The sequence below is a fragment of the Asterias rubens genome, chromosome 11 (genome assembly GCF_902459465.1).
Source record: "Asterias rubens chromosome 11, eAstRub1.3, whole genome shotgun sequence".
Taxonomy (NCBI): Eukaryota; Metazoa; Echinodermata; class Asteroidea; order Forcipulatida; family Asteriidae; genus Asterias; species Asterias rubens.
The window spans coordinates 7,173,547-7,196,992 of NC_047072.1; the positions used below are offsets into that span (position 1 = coordinate 7,173,547).

At 39.5% G+C, this 23,446-nt stretch overlaps 1 protein-coding gene across 3 annotated transcripts in view; it reads right to left on the reverse strand.

Annotated features, from left to right (window-relative positions):
• LOC117296710 (Fanconi anemia group A protein homolog) overlaps window positions 1-23,446 on the reverse strand; it is a 41,584-nt gene that overhangs the window by 10,647 nt on the left and 7,491 nt on the right. For all 3 annotated transcript variants that reach the window (XM_033779751.1, XM_033779752.1, XM_033779748.1), the window contains exons 9-23: window positions 22,605-22,756; window positions 21,615-21,690; window positions 20,037-20,170; window positions 18,209-18,319; window positions 17,685-17,780; window positions 16,718-16,771; window positions 7,278-7,369; window positions 6,586-6,646; window positions 5,919-5,968; window positions 4,705-4,781; window positions 4,039-4,161; window positions 3,212-3,357; window positions 2,305-2,469; window positions 1,497-1,705; window positions 654-738 (exon numbers count right to left, since the gene is read on the reverse strand). In XM_033779751.1, the coding sequence (XP_033635642.1) occupies window positions 654-738; window positions 1,497-1,705; window positions 2,305-2,469; window positions 3,212-3,357; window positions 4,039-4,161; window positions 4,705-4,781; window positions 5,919-5,968; window positions 6,586-6,646; window positions 7,278-7,369; window positions 16,718-16,771; window positions 17,685-17,780; window positions 18,209-18,319; window positions 20,037-20,170; window positions 21,615-21,690; window positions 22,605-22,756 (1,631 nt within the window). The remainder of the gene's footprint in view (window positions 1-653; window positions 739-1,496; window positions 1,706-2,304; window positions 2,470-3,211; window positions 3,358-4,038; window positions 4,162-4,704; window positions 4,782-5,918; window positions 5,969-6,585; window positions 6,647-7,277; window positions 7,370-16,717; window positions 16,772-17,684; window positions 17,781-18,208; window positions 18,320-20,036; window positions 20,171-21,614; window positions 21,691-22,604; window positions 22,757-23,446) is intronic.

Here is a 23,446-nt window from a genome sequence, read left to right on the forward strand (position 1 = left end):
AATTGCTTACCAAACCAACCAAACTGAACTAGTCTAAATAAAAAAATAATCTAGACATTTTGGCAACAGCAGAGCCTTTTCTCGGGGGCTACATTTAAGCTTGGGCGATACCGATTTATTTTATTCACGATATATCGATGACAATATATCGCGATATTCAATATAATCGCGATTAATTAAATTTGACATCATCAGTCTTCAAACTCCAAGTGAAAGTTGTAGACATATTCTCACAAATCTTTTAAAGGCAGTGGACACTATTGGTATTTACTCAAAATAATCATTAGCATAAAACCTTACTTGGTGACGAGTAATGGGAAGAGGTTGATGGTATAAAACATTGTGAGAAATGGCTCCCTCTGAAATGACATTGTTTTTAAGAAACAGGTAATTTCCCACGAATTTGATTGCGAGACCTCAAATTTAGAATTTGAGGTCTCGAAATCAACCATCTAAAGGCACACAACTTCGTGTGACAAGGGTGTTTTTTCTTTCATTGTTATCTCGCAACTTCGACGACCAATTGATCTCAAATTTTTACAGGTTTGTTATTTTATGCATATGTTGAGATACACCAAGTGAGGAGACTGGTCTTTGACAATAACCAATAGTGTCCAGTGTCTTTAAAACTAGTGCATTTTAAGAGAAATTACCTTTTGCTTCAGAGATAAGGGGACAATGTCATCTCTTTTTGCTTTGAGGTCACCGGGAAAGCTCTCCAAAACCGCTGTACAGAACCTAGAGAAATAGGATAATAAAAATAATAATAGTTGTAATAAAAGCCATTTGTAAAGTGCCAAATACATGTACAAAAGCATTTAAGCGCTTAACGAGAACAATGAAATATACAATTGAGTGAAAGACACAAATTACAAATAAGCAGATTACAAATAAGCAGCTTCAAACAAATGAGGTTTTAATAGAGACTTAAAACAGTGTAAAGAACTAGCCCCGGGTGCATATGCACAGGAAGACTATTCCACAGAAATGGAGCAGCGTAAGAAAATGATCTTTGACCTTAAAAACGAAAGAAGCTCTTGTAGTCATGATAAGCAAAGACTGTTGTAATTATCGTAAAGTCCGAGTAGGGGTATAATGCATGGTGAACAAGTTCAGATAAATAAGCAGGCGATTGACAAGCTTTGAAAATTAACAAAAGAATTTTATAAATTGTACGAAACTTAACTTGGTGCCGATGCAATCAGCCAAAGTGAGATGTATATTAGAGAATATTGGTTGTATCAAAATAGCGGCTACACCATGTTAACATGCGTAGAAACACAGCAAGCCAATGACACCCATTAAAGGCAAAGTTTTAATCCAATTTAAATGTGGATACACACATACAGTAACTTTCATTTCAAAAGAAGGTGTCGTTTTTGCGATGCGCCAACAATTCAGAGCGGTTGTGTTTGAACTGGAAGAATAATCGGTATTTGGAAAATTTTATTTGACTGATTTTTTTAAATTTTTTTTTTACTTTTCACAGTTATTACCTCAAAGTTAACTCCATTGCAGGACCACTGCGGTGCTGCAATTCTCTGGTAATGAGGTTGAGCAGGGTGAAATGGTCTGGTTCCTCTCCCTCCTTAAGCTTGCCATGTTGAGTCTGAAGCTTGACATGGGGTAACCTCTTGCCCAGGGCACTCATATGTACCAGGAGACTGGAGAGACTTCTGACGTGGCCCCCGGATAAACTATCTCCCTAAGACGGAAACATCATTTGAACAGTTTGAGAATTACAAACATCTCTCCTCCGTTTAATACAGAATGTGTTGATAATCTCCATTCTCTTAAAGACAATGGACACTATTGGTAACTGTCAAAGACCAGTCTTCTCACTTGAAAGCACACAACTTGTGCAACAAGGGTGCTTTTACTTCCATTATTCTCTCGGGAATTTCGACGACCAATTGAGTTCAAATTTTCACAGGTTTGCTATTTTATGCATACATGTATGTTGAGATACACCAAGTGAGAAGACTGGTCTTTGACAATTACCAATAGTGTCCAGTGCCTTTAACTATGCTTTTGTGTGTGTGCATTCGATGCATGCTTTTACCCGTTTATTATTAAATGATTTTTGGGGATGAACAAAGAAAAATTGACTAGAGTGGGATTCGAACCAACGACCTCCGTATTAACATGCCAGTCAGAAGCCATACAACCATTAACTGCCGGGTAGCCAGGGATCACACCCGAATAACTAATACAACCTGGGAAGCAGTGTTTATTGTTAATTTATATTTTCTTGAATGGTGTCAACCTTTTGGTTACTTTTGGATTAATTAATTGTCAACGCACCTGGTGACAAATGAGGGTGAACAACCGGTGATACAAGGGGTGATGGAGGCTCCCCTGGGTTGCCAGCAAGGAGCTGAATTGTTCAGTCAGTGCGGTACAGGGACGTTGAGATGAGACCAGCAGTGTGTACGTTTTGCAGTAACAGCCGAGTAGCAGATCTGTGACCTATTAAAGAAAAGGAAAAAGACCACCATCAAATGCAGCATTCTTACGAGAAGGAATAAGCTGCAACAAAAAACAGCACATAAGGGGCGACTCGATCACTTATGCACATGGGGGGCTTGCGCATAAAGTATAACCGCCAATTCCAATATCTCTAATATCAATAACACCCGCGAGGGCTTCTCAAAGTGCTCCAACGTATCATTACCCCTGGTAACTGGGCCATTTAATTCATTACTTAAGCCATCACAGCACTTTGGGGAGTATACAGCCTGTGCAACAAATGCGCTCCTAAGCTAAATCAATCTCTGCCCTCACAGGTACCCATTTACCTCTATGAAGCTAGGTGAAGAGAAGCAATTACAGTTAAGTGTCTTGCTCGGACACAAGTTTCATGACCGGGACTCAAACCCACACTCTGCTGAACAGAAACACCAGAGCTTGAGGTCGGTGCTCTTATCCGCTTGGCCACGACACCCCCATACCTTAAATAGGGATGTGCGAAAGCTTGCGAGCATGAAGCCTGCTTACACGTACATTTGTACATTGATCCTTGGTTTTAAACACACTACTATACCAATCTGGGGCATTCTATATGTTTTGTTTATGAATTTGAACTTGCACACTGCAATTTAAAATATTGTTATTTCGGGTGGGGGAAGGGTAAAAAAAAAAATTCTGGTTTAAAACAGAGAAATCACATCTCTGCTTAAAAGCGTAGCGGGCAGTTCCGATTTGGCCATACCTTCATTAGAATCGGCATTATGGAGTTCATTTCAAGGATGTCTATCACAATGAAGTCCACGCTAGGATTCTGACTGTCTCTAGGTGCTAGGTCCTCCAATACGGCGCTAACCTTTCCTGGTATTAGGGAAAGTTTCTCTGCTGTTTCTGCAATAGAACAAAGAGAGGAAAATGTCAACTTGTTGTGTATTGTAAATGGAGTAACTATAGACGATGTGACCTTTGTTTACATTCAAACTGCCCTCTGTTGACAATACACTATATACGTCATGTTTCGCCGGGCACTGAGTTACGGTTTTGCCCGGCGGTATGCGCGCGAATCATGCTATGGTTTTCGTGTGACGTCAGAGGTCACATCGTCTATAATGCACAGTTCTAATGTATATATGATTTGAGGCATTGCATGGTTAGGTATCAATATATATTTGGTTTGCAACAACACCATGTGTGTGTCTACTTGCCAGATAGATTTTGGTCTTTAGAGAACTGTATTGCTAGATTTTCGGTCAAGCTCTGATGTTTGATCAGCAGAGTGTGGGTTCGAGTCACTTTATGACACTTCTGTCCTTAAGCAAGACACTTATTGTAACCATTGCTTCAACAAAGTTGGGGAGGTAGTGCTTTCTGCTCAACCAGCCAGGCTGCTGATGGATGATACCCAAGCCTACATCCAAATGGACTGTGAAGGGGGTAACCCTGTTTCAGCCCCAGGAGTAGGTGTGGCAATGGCCCCTGGAAAAATAAATGATTGTAGCCCACACCTTGAAGTGGCCATCAGGCCTTGCGTGTCTGGCAACTTGCACAATTTTTTATTTTTTTGTAATCTACCTGCATAATAACTGGCTTCCGATACGTCTACTGCTGTAAGTTGCTGTGGTAACGTGTCCAAACATTCTGTCAGACGATCCATGGGGTCGAAGGTCATATCCTCCATATCCTCAATTGACACACCTAGATATTGAACAAGTTCACATCACAAACTCAGATGGAGTAAAGACTGGGGCCGAATTCACACAAAGCACACAGAAAAAACATGGGGTAGCAGGGAGACAAGGTGATGGGGCAGGGGTGGAGGGAAATTATCAGGTCGTTACGACCCTGCCTTTTAGAACAATATTCTGGAGAATAAAACCAAAGAGCATGTTTTCTTTATATCTGAAGAAATGATAAAAGTCTAAATACCTTGGGATATTTGTATAAATTAACCAAGAATGGAGAACATTTATTGGGGAGAGGGGGGGGGGGGGCATTCAGTCAAGATTGGTCAAGAAAGACACCAATCCCTGTACCAAATTTCATAGAGCTGCTTATAAGCACAACAAGCTATAAGCATAACAAAATTATGCTTACCAGAATAAGGTTACCAGCCAAACTACCGTTTCACAAGTACACTTTGTGACTGGTATCCTGCTCATTTGTGCTTAGCAATAATTTGTTAAGCAGTATTTTCTGCTTAAGCAGCTCTATGAAATCGGGCCCTGGTGGTTTACTCACCTTCAAGAAGCATATTGAGTTCCTGCTTGCAAGCAGCTGTGTACCTCTGGTACATAGGCAAAGGAATTTTTTCAGCGCTAAAAAAAAACAAAAAACACTGGAGATAATTTTTTACTTTGAAATTTTAAATGTTCTAAAGCTGTTTAATGGACTTAGCTTACCGTTTTCTAGAAGTTTCATTAACAATTGTAATAATGACAGATTCTTATATAGCGTACTGAACCAAGGAGGTTAACACAATACTTGTCGTTTCACTAAAGTATAATTTGTTCAGACATAAAGCAAAGACTTATGTGATGACGTACGCATCCCGGTACACATTTATGTTTAGTCAAACGGCTCACTGGTCACGGTGATTAAAGTGCACCTGGCTGTTCAATGGAGGTTAACAGAACTCCATGGTTAAGTTACGTAATAAGTTTAGCATGTAAAGGCAATGAACACTATTGATAATTACTCAAAATAATTATTAGCATAAAACCTTAAAGGCAGTGGACACTATTGGTAATTGTCAAAGACTAGCCTTCACAGTTGGTGTATCTCAACATATGCATAAAATAACAAACCTGTGAAAATTTGAGCTCAATCGGTCATCGAACTAGCAAGATAATAATGAAAGAAAAAAAACACCATTGTCACACGAAGTTGTGTGCGTTTAGATGGTTGATTCGAGACCTCAAGTTCTAAATCTGAGGTCTCGAAATCAAATTCGTGGAAAATTACTTCTTTCTCAAAAACTATGGCACTTCAGAGGGAGCCGTTTCTCACAATGTTTTATACTATCAACCTCTCCCCATTACTCGTCACCAAGAAAGGTTTTATGCTAATAATTATTTTGAGTAATTACCAATAGTGTCCACTGCCTTTAAGTGGTAACAAGTTTGATTTCGAGACCTCAGAATTAGATTTTGAGGTCACGAATCCAAGCATCTGAAAGCACACAACTTCGTGTTACAAGGGTGTTTTATTCTTTAATGGTTATCTCGCAACTTCGACGACCAATTGAGCTTAAATTTTCACAGGTTTGTTATTTTATCCACATGTTGAGATACACCAAGTGAGAAGACTGGTCTTTGACAATAACCAAAGATGTCCAGTGTCTTTAAATAAAACACCCTGTTACAACTATATGTGGCTTCGTTTCAAGAGGAAGAACGTTTAAATTGTGTTATACTGTTGCAGAGGAGGCCAACCTGTCCTTAACACTGATGTACCTTTTCAACGCATCTATGAGATTCATCTTGCTGTCTGGTACTTCCGGTAGCTGGGATAAAAGAAGAAGTGAAATCACGGTTTCAATAACTCCTTAAGGGACTGTAAAACATTCCTACATTATATGAATCATTATGCTAATATGAGCGGAGGTCTGAGCATGCGTACTGCATTATGTGTTTATTATAAAGCACTCATGATACTGGCAAGTATTATCACCTCAGGTTTCGTTATTAATGTCCAGAACTTTACAGAGACTAATTCAACTCAATAACTATGTCTGATAAAATCTTACAAGATGGACTAAGAACTGAACTCTTTGTATAGATGTGCTTGCCAGCCAGCTAATCCCAAGGTCTGGTCATACATATAAGAGAGTGCCATACGCGGAGACAAACCAACACCCGTCCACCTTTATCCCTTGTGCAATTCACACATCACTATCTAATTTTCAAACGTTTATTGTAAATTGTATAGTCCAGTCGCTAGGTATTTGCTTTTTGCATTGCTCTTTTGTGTTTTTTCTTGTAATCGTACATGTATATACATGTATGTAGCTCTAGAACCGTTTTTTAATAATTGTACTTTTTCAATGCTTTTACTGTGTGTTTTTATTAAGTATTTGGATTACCCTTTATGGGACCTAATACAAAGTAATTGAACATTTACCATTCTTGTAGACAAGAGTGTAGGTAGGAACTGCCTCAAGTAATATGGACGTCTAAAAGTTCTGCAATACAACATTGAACCAAAGTTAAGTTTTTACTGACCTCTAACACTAAACACTGAAACTCGCCGTGTCATGACATGTGTTTAAAATAAATCCGTAATTCTCGTTAACGAGAATTGATATTGTTTTACTGTTTTCGCAAAAAGTGAAGCATTTCATGGAATAATATTTCAAGAGAAGTATTTCACCACTACCTTCTGTAAACCCTGTAAGTTATTTGTAAATCTGTGAACTTTTTTTTTTTTTTTCTGTACCGAAAGGGTCCAATGGCTCTAAATCGCTGCAGTACCCGCTACTAAAACATAGGATTCGAACTGCCTCTACTGTACATGTAGCTATCAGGCAATCTCGGTGGTCTAGTTGGTATGACACTGCTCTAGAATTGCAAAGGTCGTGGGTTCGAAATCCCACCCGAGTAACATGCCTGTGATTTTGTTTTAACAGAACTCGGGGTAGTACCAAGTATACAGTGCTAACACACATCGGTGTACATGGGTAACAACCAAAATGAATATTCTTTATCCCCGACGCAGATTTAACATCTATATAACTGTTACACTGCCCCCCCCCCCCAAAAAAAACAGTCATAATTACATTACCGCTATTTCTCCTGTTTGTGGACCAGTTTTACCTTAGCTGCAAGACCTTCTGAGGTATGAGGCCAGTCTTCTTAAATGCTGTTACTGATTTTTCAACATCTTCGGCTGCTTCCTGATTCTCCGTCTGAAACAAAAATGTGGAATTCATTTTAAAATTTAGCCTTGGAGAAAGACTCTGCTGGGGTTGGAACGTCAGGACATTAACTTCTTTTTACATTCAAAACTTTTTTGTTTTTAACTCAAGGTTTCGAAAGGGAAACACGTTTGTTACTTTATTCTTAAAACAAACAAAAAACTTTTGCACATACATATAGCAACAACCAATCAAACTGTAGTACTAGCAAAAGCTTGAGGTCAAACTTTTTTTTTTTTAAAGGCACTGTACACGTTTGGTAATCGCCAAAGACCAGTGTTCTCACTTGGTGTGTCCCATCATAAGCATAAAATAACAAGCCTGTGAAAATTTGGGCTCAATCAGTCATCGAAGTTTCGAGAAACAGATGAAAGAAAAAAAAACCTTGTTGGACGAATTTGTGTGCTTTCAGATAGGAATAAAAGACTTCTAGCTAGAAGTCTTTTATTATTTGAGTGAGAATTTACCTCTTTCTCAAATACTACATTACTTCAAAGGGAGTCGTTTCCCACAATGTTTTATACCATCAACAGCTCTCCAATGCTCTTTACTAAGTCAGTTTTTGAGGTAGTATTTGTTTTGAGTAATTACCAAACGTGTACCTTCCCTGTATTATCACAAGGCCATGGCAGCCACTTCAAGGTGAGGACAAACATTTTACTGCCACCAGGGGATTATTGTCGCCTACTTTCCTGGGGGTTAAACATGGGTACCCCCTTCACAGTCCATAACGATGAAGGCATGGGTATCATCCACTAGGAGCATGGCTTTTTACAAAGCAATTACAGTTAAATGCCTTGCTCAAGGGCACAAGTGTCATGACCAGGATTCGAACCCCCACTCTGCTGCTGACAACACCATAGCCTGGGTTGGGAGACCTAGACTGCCGCCGCCGCCGCCGCCTCTGCTACTGCTACTGCTACTGCTACTGCTATTACTGTATTACTGTTACTGTTACTATTACTGTTGCTGTTACTGTTGCTGTTGCTGTTGCTGTTGCTGTCGCTGTCGCTGTCGCTGTCGCTGTCGCTGTCGCTGTCGCTGTCGTCATAGGCTACTCGCTATACATGCAGACGACACTGATATCCTGCTTGCTACACGTAAGTAGGTTACGGATAGCTACTACACGTAAATAGGTTACGGATAGCTACTACATGTAAATAGGTTACGGATAGCTACTACACGTAAACAAGTTACGGATAGCTACTACATGTAAATAGGTTACGGATAGCTACTACACGTAAATAGGTTACGGATAGCTACAACACGTAAATAGGTTACGGATAGCTACTACACGTAAATAGGTTACGGATAGCTACTACATGTAAATAGGTTACGGATAGCTACTACACATAAATAGGTTACGGATAGCTACTACACGTAAATAGGTTACAGATAGCTACTACACGTAAATAGGTTACGGGTAGCTACTACACGTAAATAGGTTACGGATAGCTAAACGTATGCGTATGCGCATCCATTCGCATGCGAAACCTCCCTATTAATCAACTATCAAGTCACAAGGTCCTGGTCAGTAATTTATGACCAACCAGACAGTGAATTAGACAAAATACAGTTTTATAGGGTTAGCTACGTATTTACCAAGCTAAAAGCAATTTCTAGTCCATTACACTGAAAACTAATATCTATCATCTTGCTCCAATGTACATATTGAACAAGCCTATTAAGTCCGCCTAATTGCCCGTTCCTTTCGTAGGCCTAGCTATCAATTTCAATTACTGCCCTGATAGCTTAAACGGCTCAATTTTGATGAGTTTTTGTGTCAAGCACTGTAGCAAAAGATTCATAAAATGGTTATCAGAGCAACTGCAAGGTTTCGAGCCAAAACATTGTGTAGTCAACGTTTCACTGTACTAAAAACTGCAAACTGCTTACTTTTCACCATTGGAGACTTAACTCAAGGAAACAAATGATTACTATGCAGCAACTAAAGATCATCTAATAAACTCAACGAGTTCACATTTTTGGTTGCAATTGATCGATAATGTAGGATTTGAAACTTTGCATCGTGGAAATACAATATGGGAAGGTTTGCGGTAACACCATGTAATGACTACATGTATCTCTAAATGAGTTGGGGTGGTTCTGAAAAGAACCATTGGTTTCAAGTCGACGTTTCGATCAGTTTGCTGATAATTGATACCGGTGGCTTCATATAAAGAATGCATATCCATCACTCAGTGACACTCAATGTGCTTTAGAAATACAGTATTTTCTTCAAACCAGGAACACCGGGGCGAACCTCTTCTCTTTTTGATAAGTGCACTGGGTTCTTTTGCGTGCGTTACCGGTACACAGCACACGGGACCAACGGCTTTACGTCCAAGCCAAAGGATGAAGCAATGGTTAAGTGTCTTGCTTACGGACACAAGTGTCACGCCTGGGACCCGAACCCACACTTTGCTGATCAGAAACAACACCAGAGTTTAAATTCAGTGCTCGTAACTGCTCGGCCACGACACTTCCACAAAGCAAAGAATTAACTGTGAGACTCTAGGTTTTTCACATTTCACTTTTTCGGAGAAATCACTTCTGGACAGAAAATGGCTAATACAACAGGAGAAAGTGTTCATACCCCAGCAGAATGGACTGGCCATATTGGAATGGCCACAGGCATCATTGGAATGGTTCTTAACACTCTCGCTTGGCTGGTCATCCTTGGCACCAAAAACCTCCACAATATGACAAACTACCTGCTGGCATATCTTGCTGTGATCGACAGCCTGACTTGCTTTTGTCTATTCCTTAATTTTGCAACCAAAACCATGATTCCGGACAGTGAAATTGGAAGAGTTATTTATTGCCGTCTAATTAAAACTCAGTTTTTACAGATAATTCTAGTTTACACATCAAGTTTTGGTCTGTGCGTGGTAACTTACGAAAGGTACATTGGGATAGTGCATTCTCTACATTACCCAAGACTTCTGTCTGCCAAAAAAGTCTTGGTGATCATTTTCATCACATGGATGATTGCGTGTCTACTTTCAACCCCTGCCCCTTTCACACAAGTTGCAAGCAAAGATGCGCAACAAGCATGCACACACCTGTGGCCTGCACTGATGATCGTAGGACAAATCTTTGCGATGCTATTTGTCTACTTGTCGCCCATAACTTTTATGAGTTGGGCCTACTACAAGATCCAAGCCACACTTAAGATAAACGCACGACAACTCCGACAACAAAATGTACAAGCTGCAGCATATGAGCTTCAACAGGCACGACAGAAAGTGGTCAACATGCTCATGATTGTCTTGGGTGCGTTGTTTGTTCTATGGACACCACATATTATCGTGAATGTCCTCATTGTTGCACTCAAGGAATCTAAAGATGCACTCATGATATGGAACAACACCACTCAAATTATCTTTTACACAAACTCTGTGATCAATCCCATCATTTACGTCTTCAAATATAAGAAGTTTCGTAGAGGACTTCAAGATATGATTTGCTGCTGCATGAGTCGACCTGTGAGACCTAACCAGATCGCTATGGAATGAGAAAATAGAATCGTCTTTTGCGAACAAATTACCAACCAAATGGACCGATGGTATAAATGCAAAAAATAATTAATCATGGCCTGACGTTTCTACCCTAGCAGGGTCTTTCTCGAAGGCTAAATGACAACACAACAAACATGAACAGGGGTCGATTTCACAAAGAGTTAGGACGAGTCCTAACTTAGGACTAGTCCTAGGAGATATACAAATTGCATGGATAAACCTAAGTTAGGACGAGTAACTGGTCCTAACTCGAGATAAGACGAGTCCTAACTCTTTGTGAAATCCACCCCAGGTAACTAAGTGTAACATAAGCAGTGAAGTGGAAATACATGTATAGAGAGAGAGAAAGCTCACACATAAAAAGCAAGGGGAATGGAATGAAGTTCATCTGAAACGAGTCTGGCGTAAAGAGAGAAAACAAAACTCAACAAACACTTTACTGGCACGATTATTTGTTTCATCCCAAGTAGATCTTTGTCATTAGGAGGAAAAAAACGATCAACTAAAAATGTACAAGACTACGTTGTTAACAAAGGATGGTTTGTACTGATGTGTTTATCGCAAGCAAGGATTTGATGTGGTCTTACAGGCAATTCCCCCCCCCCCTCTAGCCCTATATAGGACTCTTCCTCTGTACACAGATACAGAGTCCTAACTATTAAGGCCCGGAAAATTTTCAAAGGTTCATAACTCAAATATTACCTGCAACAAGCCACTAATTTCAACAGATCCACATTCTATGGCGGCATACATTTTTCTGCGGTGGGTTTTGGTCGTCAGATATTCTTCACAAGTCCGTCATTTTAGTGAAATAATGCAGCTCCCAACATTAAAATATTTCCGTTTTGATCGTTTTCTCACAGTGTTGTCTGCTGTCATGCGAGCGCAGACACATTCGCGTGCAAGATGCAAGACGCATGAATTATTGGTCACCATATCTTGACACGCACACGCAACGCAAGATTTGCGCGTCGTGCGTCTTGCGTACACACTGCAGACTGTGAGAGTACGAACAAAAATGGGAATTCCTTTATGTTGTGAGCTGCATTATTTAATGAAAATGACGGATTTGTGAAGAATATATGACGATCAAAACCCACCGCAGAAAAATATATGCTGCCATGGAATATGAATCTGTTGAAATAAGTGGTTTCTTGCAGGTAAGATTTGAGTTATGAAGCTGTGAAAATTTTCCGCCCCAGAAATGTACCCTGATGTCCAGGACGTCACTGTATTTCAAAACGACAGTGTAAGGCCGGCAGGGCGAACCCCCCCACCCCCCAAAAAAAGGATGAGACCAAAATGCAAGTATGATGATGTAAGGTAGGCCTATGTCATGGTTTAAATAATTAAACCGATTGACCAACAATCCTCTAATCAAATGATAGGGATTAACTTGGGTTACAACTCAAATAATGTTATGGAATTTGAGTCGTTGCACGGTGAGGTATCAATGTGTATATCTACAGGTAGGTAGATGATTTACTTTCGATAACTGTCTTGCTTTTTTTTCTACTTCTGCAAAGTAGATATTTTGGAATTCGGGAGACTTCATACTACCGCAGAAAAGTTGGGAGTCCTCTCAGCTCTAAAAAGAACCGTCCTGCTCATTATTAAACAAATTTGTGTTTGAGTGTTAGACATCTGTAATTTGTTTTAATGCAGATCGCTTGCCTTGTGAACCATTTGACAAAAATAATTAGTCTGAGGTCTTGGGCAGTAATTCTGCATCCTTACAAAAGAGTAATCAGAAGAGACAAAACAGAAAGACTGAATAAATTATTTTCCTAGCCAAAAATAATTTCTGGTCCCCTATACTTGGAAATTATGTAAATATAAAAAGGCAATTAGGTCCACATAATTTGCCCACTGCTTCCGTTGCTGTCATTATCAATTAGTGCAACTAAAGCTTAAATAACATATCACTTTGATGAGATTTTGTGTCAAGCACTGCAGCAAAAGGATTTATGTGGTTAGAGCAACTCCAAGGTTTCAAGCCACAACATCGTGTAGTCAAGGTTGTTCACCGTCTGCTAAAAACCAACAGGCAAACTGCTTATATTTCACCTTTGGAGTTTTTGCAAGGAGAATAACTGCTAAGCAGTAGTAACTCAATATAACATCCACTGACTCAACTAGTCTACATCTTCTAAATGTTGGTTGTATTCAGCAAAATTTAACCAAGACTCTCGGTGTACATGTAGAATCAACAGGCGAATTGGCCACCCTCATGTAAGACCAAATTATTTAGAAAAGCCACACTTGAGCCCGCCTGTGGGCGACTGAGTGAGTGAGTGAGTCTAGGGGTTTACATTTCCCTTTTGAGGCATCACTTTCACGTGGACAATGGCCAATACAACAGCAGCAAATGACAGCACTCATACCAAGGAACAATGGATTAAAATGACAGAAGGCATCATTGGAATGGTTCTAAACACTCTCGCTTGGCTGGTCATCCTCCGCACCAAAAACCTCCACAATATGACAAACTACCTGCTGGCATATCTTGCTGTGATCGACAGCCTGACTTGCTTTTGTCTATTCCTTCTTTATGCCATGCTGGGCTTTGCTCCTGAAAATTTCATTGCGAGATATATTTACTGTTGGCTAATCTACAGTTTATTTCTACAGCACATCACAATTTACACCTCAAGTTTCGGTCTGTGTGTGGTAACCTACGAAAGGTACATCGGGATAGTGCATCCTCTACATTACCCAAGACTTCTGTCCGCCAAAAAAGTCTCGGTGATCATTTTCATCACATGGATGATTGCGGGTCTACTCTCTTGTCCGTTGCTTTTCACAAAAGTCGCCAGCAACGATGCACAACAAGCATGCACAGAAACCTCATCGTCACAACTACTGACAACCACAGGATACAGTTTTGCGTTTATATTCACCTACTTTTTGCCCGTAACCTTTATGAGTTGGGCCTACTACAAGATCCAAGCCACACTTCAGATTAGCGCACGACAACTCCGTCAACAAAATGTACAAGCTGCGGCAAATGAGCTTCTACAGGCTCGACAGAAAGTGGTCAACATGCTCATGATTGTCATGGGTGCTTTGTTTGTTCTGTGGACACCACATGTTATCATGATTATCTTCTCCGTGGCTAAAGGACAAAAAGAAATCTACGAATCTCCAGTTGCTCTTACAGTGTATCGGATCACCGAAGGGATATATTACATTAACTCTGTGATCAATCCCATCATTTATATCTTCAAATCCAAGGCGTTTCGGAAAGGTCTTAAAGATATGGTGTGTTGCTGCATCAGTCAATCTGCACGACCAAACCAGATTGATTTAGAGTAAAACTTCAGAAAGGTCGTTTCAGAAAGGTCTTAAAGATTAGGTGTGTTGCTGCATCAGTCAATCTGCACGACCAAACCAGATTGATTTAGAGTAAAACTTCAGAAAGGTCGTTTCAGAAAGGTCTTAAAGATTAGGTGTGTTGCTGCATCAGTCGACCTACACGACCAAACCAGATTGATTTAGAGTAAAACTTCAGAAAGGTCGTTTCGGAAAGGTTTTAAGGATATGGTGTGTTGCTGCATCAGTCGACCTGCACGACCAAACCAGATTGATTTAGAGTAAAACTTCAGAAAGGTCGTTTCGGAAAGGTTTTAAGGATATGGTGTGTTGCTGCATCAGTCGACCTGCACGACCAAACCTCACTGAATACAATGAAATGCTCGACTTTGTAGAAATACAAAATTTTTTATTTTTTAGACAAATTAAGGGGGAATTGAACCCCTCATCAGATTCAGCACAACAGACAGTTTGATCTTTATTTGGCATGATGTGATAAAATGGAATCATATTAAACTATTTATTTGACACATCACCACTCTTTATAGTCATGAAAATGTCATATTTGATGAGAAATAATTTCCCATTTGTTGTTTATCGCTCAGTAAGCGTTTTATCCTCTTTTTTGGGGTCATGCAAAATTTGTTAGCGGTTTTCCACTATTTTCTCAGGACCCAGATGGCCGATCGATCTCAAAATTCTACAGATTTGTCAGTTTATATATCTGGTGGATTACATAAATTGATTACACTGCCAACTGTTTTGTTAGCAAAAACAAATTCTGTAATGTTCCTTGAAATCTTTACTAAGCTAAAAGTAATTTTCCAGTCCCTTACACTGGAAAATGTAAGGTATGTCATCTCGCTCCAATGTAACTATCAAAAAAGGCAATTTAAGTATACCTAAGTTCCCGCTCTTTTCGTAGCTGTCAATTTCAATTATTGCAAATAAAGCTTAAATAACATGACTTTGATGAGATTTTGTGCCAAGCACTGCAGCATAGGAGTACACAGGGCTCATGACAAGGTCTTGTATAAACTTCTAAGCACCGACACCTGATGCATTTGTTGAGAACTTCAATTTAAGCTGAAGGGGGATAAAAAATAAAAAGCAGAAAAGTTTGAAAAGCAAATACGCCTTTATAGCCAAAATACTAGGACGTATTTATTACACATGACTAGTTCGCAACTAAAATCCCTTTTTTAATTGACAATTCAAGAGTTAGGCCGTGTTTGACATTGACGGCTGCGACTGTTGCTAGGGGTGTTGCTATGGGCAGCCAAGCTCATCAAGGAGAAGACCGAGTTCCTTGTGGTATTCTCTGATCACCTTAAGCACCTCCTGCCTGCAGTGACTCTCCGTATCGGTACCAAGATCATCCAGCCCTCTGAGAGTGTGCGCAATCTCGGTATTGTGTTTGACACTTCATTGAGTATGAATGCTCATGTAACATCCCTGTGCAACAGTCTCAACAACCAGATGCGCAATATCTCTAGAATCAGACGATTCCTCAATAAGGACGCCTGCCATCTTGTCCGTGCTCTGATTCTTACTAGGCTTGACTACGGTAATGCCTTGCTGTTTGGGTCCAACTCAACTGACATACAACGACTGCAACGGCTACAAAACTGGGCTGCTAAACTTGTCTGTCATGCCCAAAAGCATGACCACGCCACACCATACTTACAAGATCTTCACTGGCTGCCGATTAGGGAGAGGATAACCTTCAAGATCTTGGTTTATGTGTATAAATGCCTCAACAACACAGCACCTGGCTATTTATCCTCTTGCCTGTCCCTCCATCGGCCTGGCCGCTCAAGTCTACGCTCAGCATCCGACAATACTCGTCTCATGGAACCTAACTCAATCAAGCTTCTTAAGTCAGCTTCAAGACGCACATTCTCTCATTTTGCTCCACACACCTGGAATGCACTCTCCACCTCAATCAGGAAATCCAACTCTCTTCGAACATTTAAAGAAGTGTATCAAACATTATCTGTATCCTATCTAAAGCGTTGCTTTCTTGACGTAGTGGCGCTATACAAATGCCCTACATGTGTATGTATGTATGTATGTATGCTTCAATGCATATTTCGTTTGTGCTCATGTAATCGGGTCAGTACCATTGAGTTATATATATAAGAAATACATGAAGAGGGCGTACCAGTTAGTGATGCTGCGTTCACGAGCGCGACGGGGCCACAAGGAGACACGCGCATTATTTTGTAAGATGAACATTGTACGTTGAATACGAAGTACACATCGGTGTGTGTGTATTATAAATGATTTTTTTTTTTGAGAAAGACTTGTTTATTTTGTCTAATACAGAATTTGGAAAAAGCTCAAAAATCTGTTCTCTGCTTGTTGGTTACTTCTTAAAAAATGATTGTTAATGTTTTCATGAAGTACAGTATGTGAAAATAAATATGAGTTTGAATTGAATCAGATTTTTTTTACAATGAAATAGAAGATGAATTCAGAAATGGCCTGAGCCAATAAAACCAACCTGAGAAGTCTGCCCCATGCTTGGTCCTCCGCAACTGCCAGCCTGAGGAATGTCCTACAAGGAAAACCAATGTCTATTATTAGCCGTTAGTCAGATGGCAAGCTGAAATTCAGGTTTCCGGTAATTTCCATACCAGGCAGTATTATAGGTGGTACAATATAAGGGAAAACTACTTATCAGAACTTAATAACAGTATGGGAGAGGTCAGACAAGTAGCCAAGCTTGTACAAGGTCTGGCCTCTTAAAAAAATACATATAAATATAAAGTTACAATCATGAAGTAGAACCAAGTAAACAAATCAAACTTCATCATCACCATCTTGAGCCCAAATTTTCACAGATGTGCACATTTTTTGCATATGTTGGGATGCACAAAGTGAGAATACTGGTCTTTGAAAATTATTACCAATTGTGTCCAGTGCCTTTAATTAAGTCATTGAGACACCACGCCGTAAACAGACAAGAAAAAAATTATCTTGTCAGACAAAAACAAAAAGTGACCCCCGGCATGAGCCGTCCATTGTTCTAAAGGAAAACTTTTCAGGGGAATTTTAAAATAGACTAAAGCCCTGTTCGCACTGGACTTAACTTGGGCACACTATTCGAGCGAGTGGGTAACTTACCCATTTTAAATCCAGTGCGAACAGCCCAGGTAACTTTCCTCACAGGTAACTTAACCATGCCTCGCAAAAGGTGCTCAGAAAGATTGACCATGTCAGTTTAACCGAGCCAGAAAATCCAGTGACCTTTCACCGGCCTAGAACATGTGCGTCAAACTGGCATCTTATGTACACGGTTTAGTGCCTCGGTACATCCACCCGCGTCAATTAAATCCAAATGCAAACGGTGCTAAGATTAACCGTCAGAATGTTACCCGGCTTCATGGTAAAGTTACCCAAAATGTTTATCCAGTGCAAACACGGCTTTCGAGGTGAATTGTGCTCTAAATCAGCAAAACATTACGTACCCCGAAGTCTGCAATGCGAGTCCTGGCAAGAGCTACGTAGTCCGTGATAAGTTCTTGACATTTTGGAGGAACAGACGGGCGATGTTGATAATGTGTCTGTCAGTGGGAAAATCAATTCAATTAAAATCACAACAGTTATATTTATTACAGGCCTGATGCCTCACAGAGGCAACGAAGGCCTCCATGCCTCCATGGACTCAGGCCTTGTTGCCCTTGAAATGCTCCTGTAGAAATTTACAATTTCCTCATATTAGGGTGCCCTTTATTAAGGAGAAAATTCCTTGGCGCCCTTGCCTTTTAAAATATAAAGCGTACAGGCCTGTGTTCATCATGTGAAAACACATGACTGGGCTAAACTGGACCTTAAAAAAGGTGGATTAGTTGCCTATTTCTCATGTTATAATAACCGTTTCTGCAAATGTATAGTTTTTGCAATTTTTTTTAGTTGGAACTCAAACATCCATCGAGTAAATGTACAGAATAACTTATATCAAAAATTGAATAATTAAAAGAATTATATTTACCTTCAAGTAATGCACAGGCTCATGTGGTACCAGACTATTTAAAAAGTCCATGAAGAAAGTAACCGTTTTGGTTGAAACGAGGTAGGGACTTGACCCTGTAGCAAACTGGTTCTAAAGGTGCAGTAATAGAACAAATGCAAATTTAGAAAATTGAAGACATTGGACACTATTGGTAATTGTCAAAGACCAATCTTCTCACTTGGTGTATCTCAACATACATGTATGCACAAAATAACAAGCCTGTGAAAATATGAACTCAGTTGGTCGTCGAAGTTGCCAGATAATAATGGAAGAAAGAACACCCTTGTCACACGAACTTGTGTGCTTTCAGATGCTTGATTTTGCTTGAGGTCTCAAACATAAATTCAAATATTTTAGTGGAAAATTACTTCTTTCTCAAAAACTATGTCACTTCAGAGGAAGCCGTTTCTCACAATGTTTTATACTATCTTACAATGTTTTATACTATCAACAGCTCTCCATTGATTGTTAACAAGTCATTTCTAATGCTGGTTATCGTGATCATTCAGCTCCACTTTTTGAACAATTTAAACTTCTAACATTAAATGATCTTTATTGCCTTAATTTAGGTAAATTTTAGTATAAATACAACCATAATGCATTACCCTCTTGTTTTAACTCTTTCTTTACCTTAAATTCAAATCATCATTCGTATGATACTCAAAGTATTCGTAAGAAAACTCTTTATGTCCGCTTCAACAGAACATCATTATTTAGAAATAGTCTTGTCCAACGTGGTACTACATATTGGAATAGTCTCAGCGATTCATTCAAATCTGCACCTACTTTGTCAAATTTTGCAAAAAAAAATTAAAAGCACAGTCTTTAATTCTTAGTTAAGAATGAAATATTATGATATATTTTCCGGATGATGTTTTGTCTTTGTACCCAAACACATGTTTTTCATGTAAGTCAGTGTTGCGATAGTCTGTGTTTGTTTGTTTTGTTCGTTTTGGTGTCTGTCCGTAGGTACGGGAACAAAAGCTTTGCTTCACTCTATGCCTATTATGTTGTCCTGTTTGTCATTATTTACTCAACTTCCGTGTAAATTGTTATTGTCTTTACTACACTTGTGGTTTGCCAATATATTTATTCATTATCATGTATATTAACTTTAATGATGTACACAAATGTAACTTTATGGCATCATTGAAATAAATGTATTGAAATCAAATCAAAATCAACAAGTAAGTTTTTATGCAAACAATTATTTTTAGTAATTACCAATAGTGGACGTCCAGTGCCTTTAAAGAGCACTGAACTATTTAAACATTAGAGTGAAAACCTCCAAAATATTCCAAAGAGTCTTGTAGTAGTAGACATATGCCTGGTTTATATTTCCTGCGATTGCAAATGCGGTGCAACTTTTGACTTCACAAATTTGCAACTTCATTCGCAGCGAAAACAGAGCGGTGACGACAAACTCACTTCGTACGAAGCATTCACAGGACCTATGAACCAGGCTTAATAGTCTCATTTATTGTGAAACTTAATGGTTCAAGTCACCTTCAGTAACCCTCGCTTGTCTACTATCGCTTAGGTTTTCATGAGGTTGATTATTAAAGGTTTAAAAAATCTTCTTCTTTTTCATTTTTAAGGTTTTTGCCATTTCTCTGTAAGGACCCCAATGGAAATAAGTCTAAGTTATTGGCTTGTTTTGGGCTATCCTTGGATAATTTTTTGGCAGTTTTTTACTTTCTTGCTTTCTATTTTGGTTCATTTTATTTCTTTGTATCACCTCCTGATGGCATTCTTGCTGTATTTTATCAGAATGAAATAAAATCAAACAAAACCAAATGTCACCGACCTTAAACCACTGGTTGTACGATGGAAAATCACATGACCTCTCAGCTGAGGCTTGTCTAGCCAATAGGAACGCAGTATAGAGATAAGAAACCCGACAGCTCTCAAACGACTCGCTGAGTAAAGACGAAACCAGACCTAGGAAATTCAAAGACAAATTGAGTATGTTACCAAGGCCCTTTTTTGAAACAACGGCTTCGGCTTTGGATTCGGCTTCAGGGTCCAACCTCTCATCTGAAGCCCTAAGAGCGCGTTCGCAAAGCACGCGCAAATTGTCAAAACAACCGCAAGCTTGAGCCGAATCCAAAGTCAAAGCCGTGGTTTCGAAAAAAAAGGGTCTAAGAGTTAACTCACATGACTGGGCCCAATTTTATGGCTCTGCTTACCCTTAGCAAAGAATCGGCGCTTGCGGAAGCAGGGAATTCTGTGCTTACGTATTTCACAGGTTAGCAGGGAATTTTGGCTTGTGCTCGTGCGTACTCACCGTTACTAGGCCGTCTACGCTTACACAGCTCGCGCAGAAATTCGGCGCTTGTATGAAAGCGGGGAATGGTGATCATAAGCGCAGAATTTGGTGTTAAGCAGAGCCATGAAATAGGGCCCTGAACTAGGCAAGGATACCTGAAGATTAAATTTGCACAATTTACAACACACCAACTTGTGGGGGGGGAGGGGGGGGGTGGTTTCCAGTTGACACTGACATTTTGTTGCTTTTCTGTACCTATATTTTACACAGCATGCTGGAGTCTGGCATTGTGGCTTATCCTGGCCGAGCGGTTAAGCGCACACTTGACCCAAGCTCCGGGCCAAATTTCATAAAACAGTTTAGCGGAAAATACTGCTTTTCAACGTTAAACCGGAGGTTGTTGGTTCAAATCCCGCTCTAGTCAATTTTTCTTTGTTCAATCCAAAATCATTTAAAAATGTACCCAGTCCGTTTCCCTTGTGGTTTATTATTTGATATTATATATATATATATATATAGTTTTGAATGATACCTGTAAGTGGCAGCTATCCACTGTTGTATATTGATAATAATAAAAATGATAATAATAATAAATAAGATTTGAAAAATTTCTCTGCTAAGCAAACAATTTAGTGGGGCACCAGACACAACAATGTAAGCCTAATATAATTTTGGTTGGTTACCTGTTTCTGTTAAGCAATACTTGTCTCTGCTTAGTAAGTTTGTGTGCCTACAGGCTTCATGAAAGTGGGCCCTGGTGTCTCTGATCAGCAGAGTGTGGGTTCAGCTTTTCAACCATGGCCCAATTTCATGGCTCTGCTTAGCGTAAGCACAGAATCGGCGCTAACGGAAGCAGGGAATTCTGTGCTTACGGCTAGCGTATTTCACGGGTTAGCAGCAAATTTTGGCTTTTGCGCGTGCGTATTCTACGCTTACAAGGCTAGCGTAGAAATTCGGCGCTTGCACGTAAGGACCCTCTGGACCCACAGTCTTGATGGATACAGTATTACTCAACAACCATAGTTAGCCAATGAGGAGAAACAATATACTTGGCTAGGAGGGGATTTCCATCCCCCCCCCACCCCCCACCTTCCCCAAGTCCCCAACAATTCTCACCACAGATTAATGAAGAGCCTTCCTTACAACAAACGCAGAAAACAGACACAAGAACTAGAGTGTGGTGCCAGTTGACCTGAATGAGAGAATAGAAACAGAATTTGAAACTTTGCATGGTGGAAGTATAATCAGGGGAGGTTAAAGGCAGTGGACACTATTGGTAATTACTCAAAATAACTTTTAGCGTAAAAACTTACTTGGTAACGAGTAATGGGGAGAAGTTGATAGTATAAAACATTGTGAGAAATGGCTCCCTCTGAAGTGACGTAGTTTTCGAAAAAGAAGTATTTTTCCGCGAATTTGATTAAGAGACCTCAGCATCTGAAAGCAAACAACTTCGTGTGACAGGGTGTTTTATTCTTTCATTTTTATCTTGCAAGTTCGACGACCAATTGAGCTCAAATTTTCACAGGTTTGTTATTTTATGCATATGTTGAGATACACCAAGTGAGAAGCCTGGTCTTGGACAATTACCAATAGTGTCCACTGTCTTTAAGAGGTAACGCCACGTGTTGGTTCTGAAAAGAACCAGTAGTGACAACCAATGCTTTTTAGAACCACACTACTCAAAAGCCATGTCTTAACCTCTTTTGATGAGTGTTGGTTAAAAAACAAACAAAAAAGAACACAACAACTTTACTCAAATGAGATTTATACGCGGTGCTATGGCAAACCTCACCTGAGAACCAGAACTGTTATATATGATTTGAGGCATTGCATGGTGAGGTATCAATATATATTTGGTTTGAGGTAACACCATGTGTGTATCTACTTGCCAGGTAGAGTTTGTTCTTTAGAGAACTGTCTTTCTTTATTCTACTACCGTGGAGTAGATTTATCAGATGTTTAGGAGACTTCTCAGTTCTGAAAAGAACTGTCCTGCTTTTTAAACTACTACCCGGGCGGAAGGTATAGAACTTTTATCTTTAGTACCCCGTATTATCATTATTATTATTTGTTTACTTCATAAAAAGTATAATTAGAATTTACCTTTGCAGTATCATCTTGTAGTGCTTGTTGGAGCACAGTATATATCTGTTTATCTGTATTGGCCAGCAGTAACTGGGTAAACATGCTTGTCATGCTTTGTGGTGCCTTGCTGTATGTCCACTCGCCATGTTGCTTAGCAATTGCTTCTGTCACTGTAAGGTTGGAAGTTTAATATAAAAATAATTATGAGGAAAAGAGTTTTTTGTTAAAGGTTTAAAAAGATCACTTGATGACACAAAAAAAGGGCTAATCTTTTTCAAAAAGGATTGTTCCTTGTCGATATTGCTTTTTGTACTGTGGTCCTGGTTGGATTCCAACCATGCACCAAAGCATTGTATGTCCATTTAGTGTTCAGTCCCTACCTGGGCCCAATTTCATAGAGCTGCTAAGCACAAACGTTTGCTTAGCATGAAATTTATTCCTTGATAAAAACAGGATTACCAACCACATTTCCATTTGTTGCATATTGCTTGTTACTGGTATTCAGCTGATGTTTGCTCATCCTGAATATCATGTGGAAATTTTGTTGGTAGTCCTGTTTTTATCGAGGCAGAAATTTCAAGCTAAGCAAATTTTGGTGCTAAGCAGCTCTATGAAATTGGGCCCTGATTGCATGGGTTTGGGGATTTCCTCCCAAAACTGAACATTACTTCTTGTTTCCTAATCCTCCTGTCATTTGCGCTAATTGTGCTGATGGGTGTGTAATCAAGTATTTACGACTTATTTATTATTATTATTATTATTTATTCGGCCAAGATTTTAACAAACAGTACAAGATACAATATTACCGTACTAAAGAAATATAACAGTAAAAGAAACAATGAATGTAAACTTATGGCACC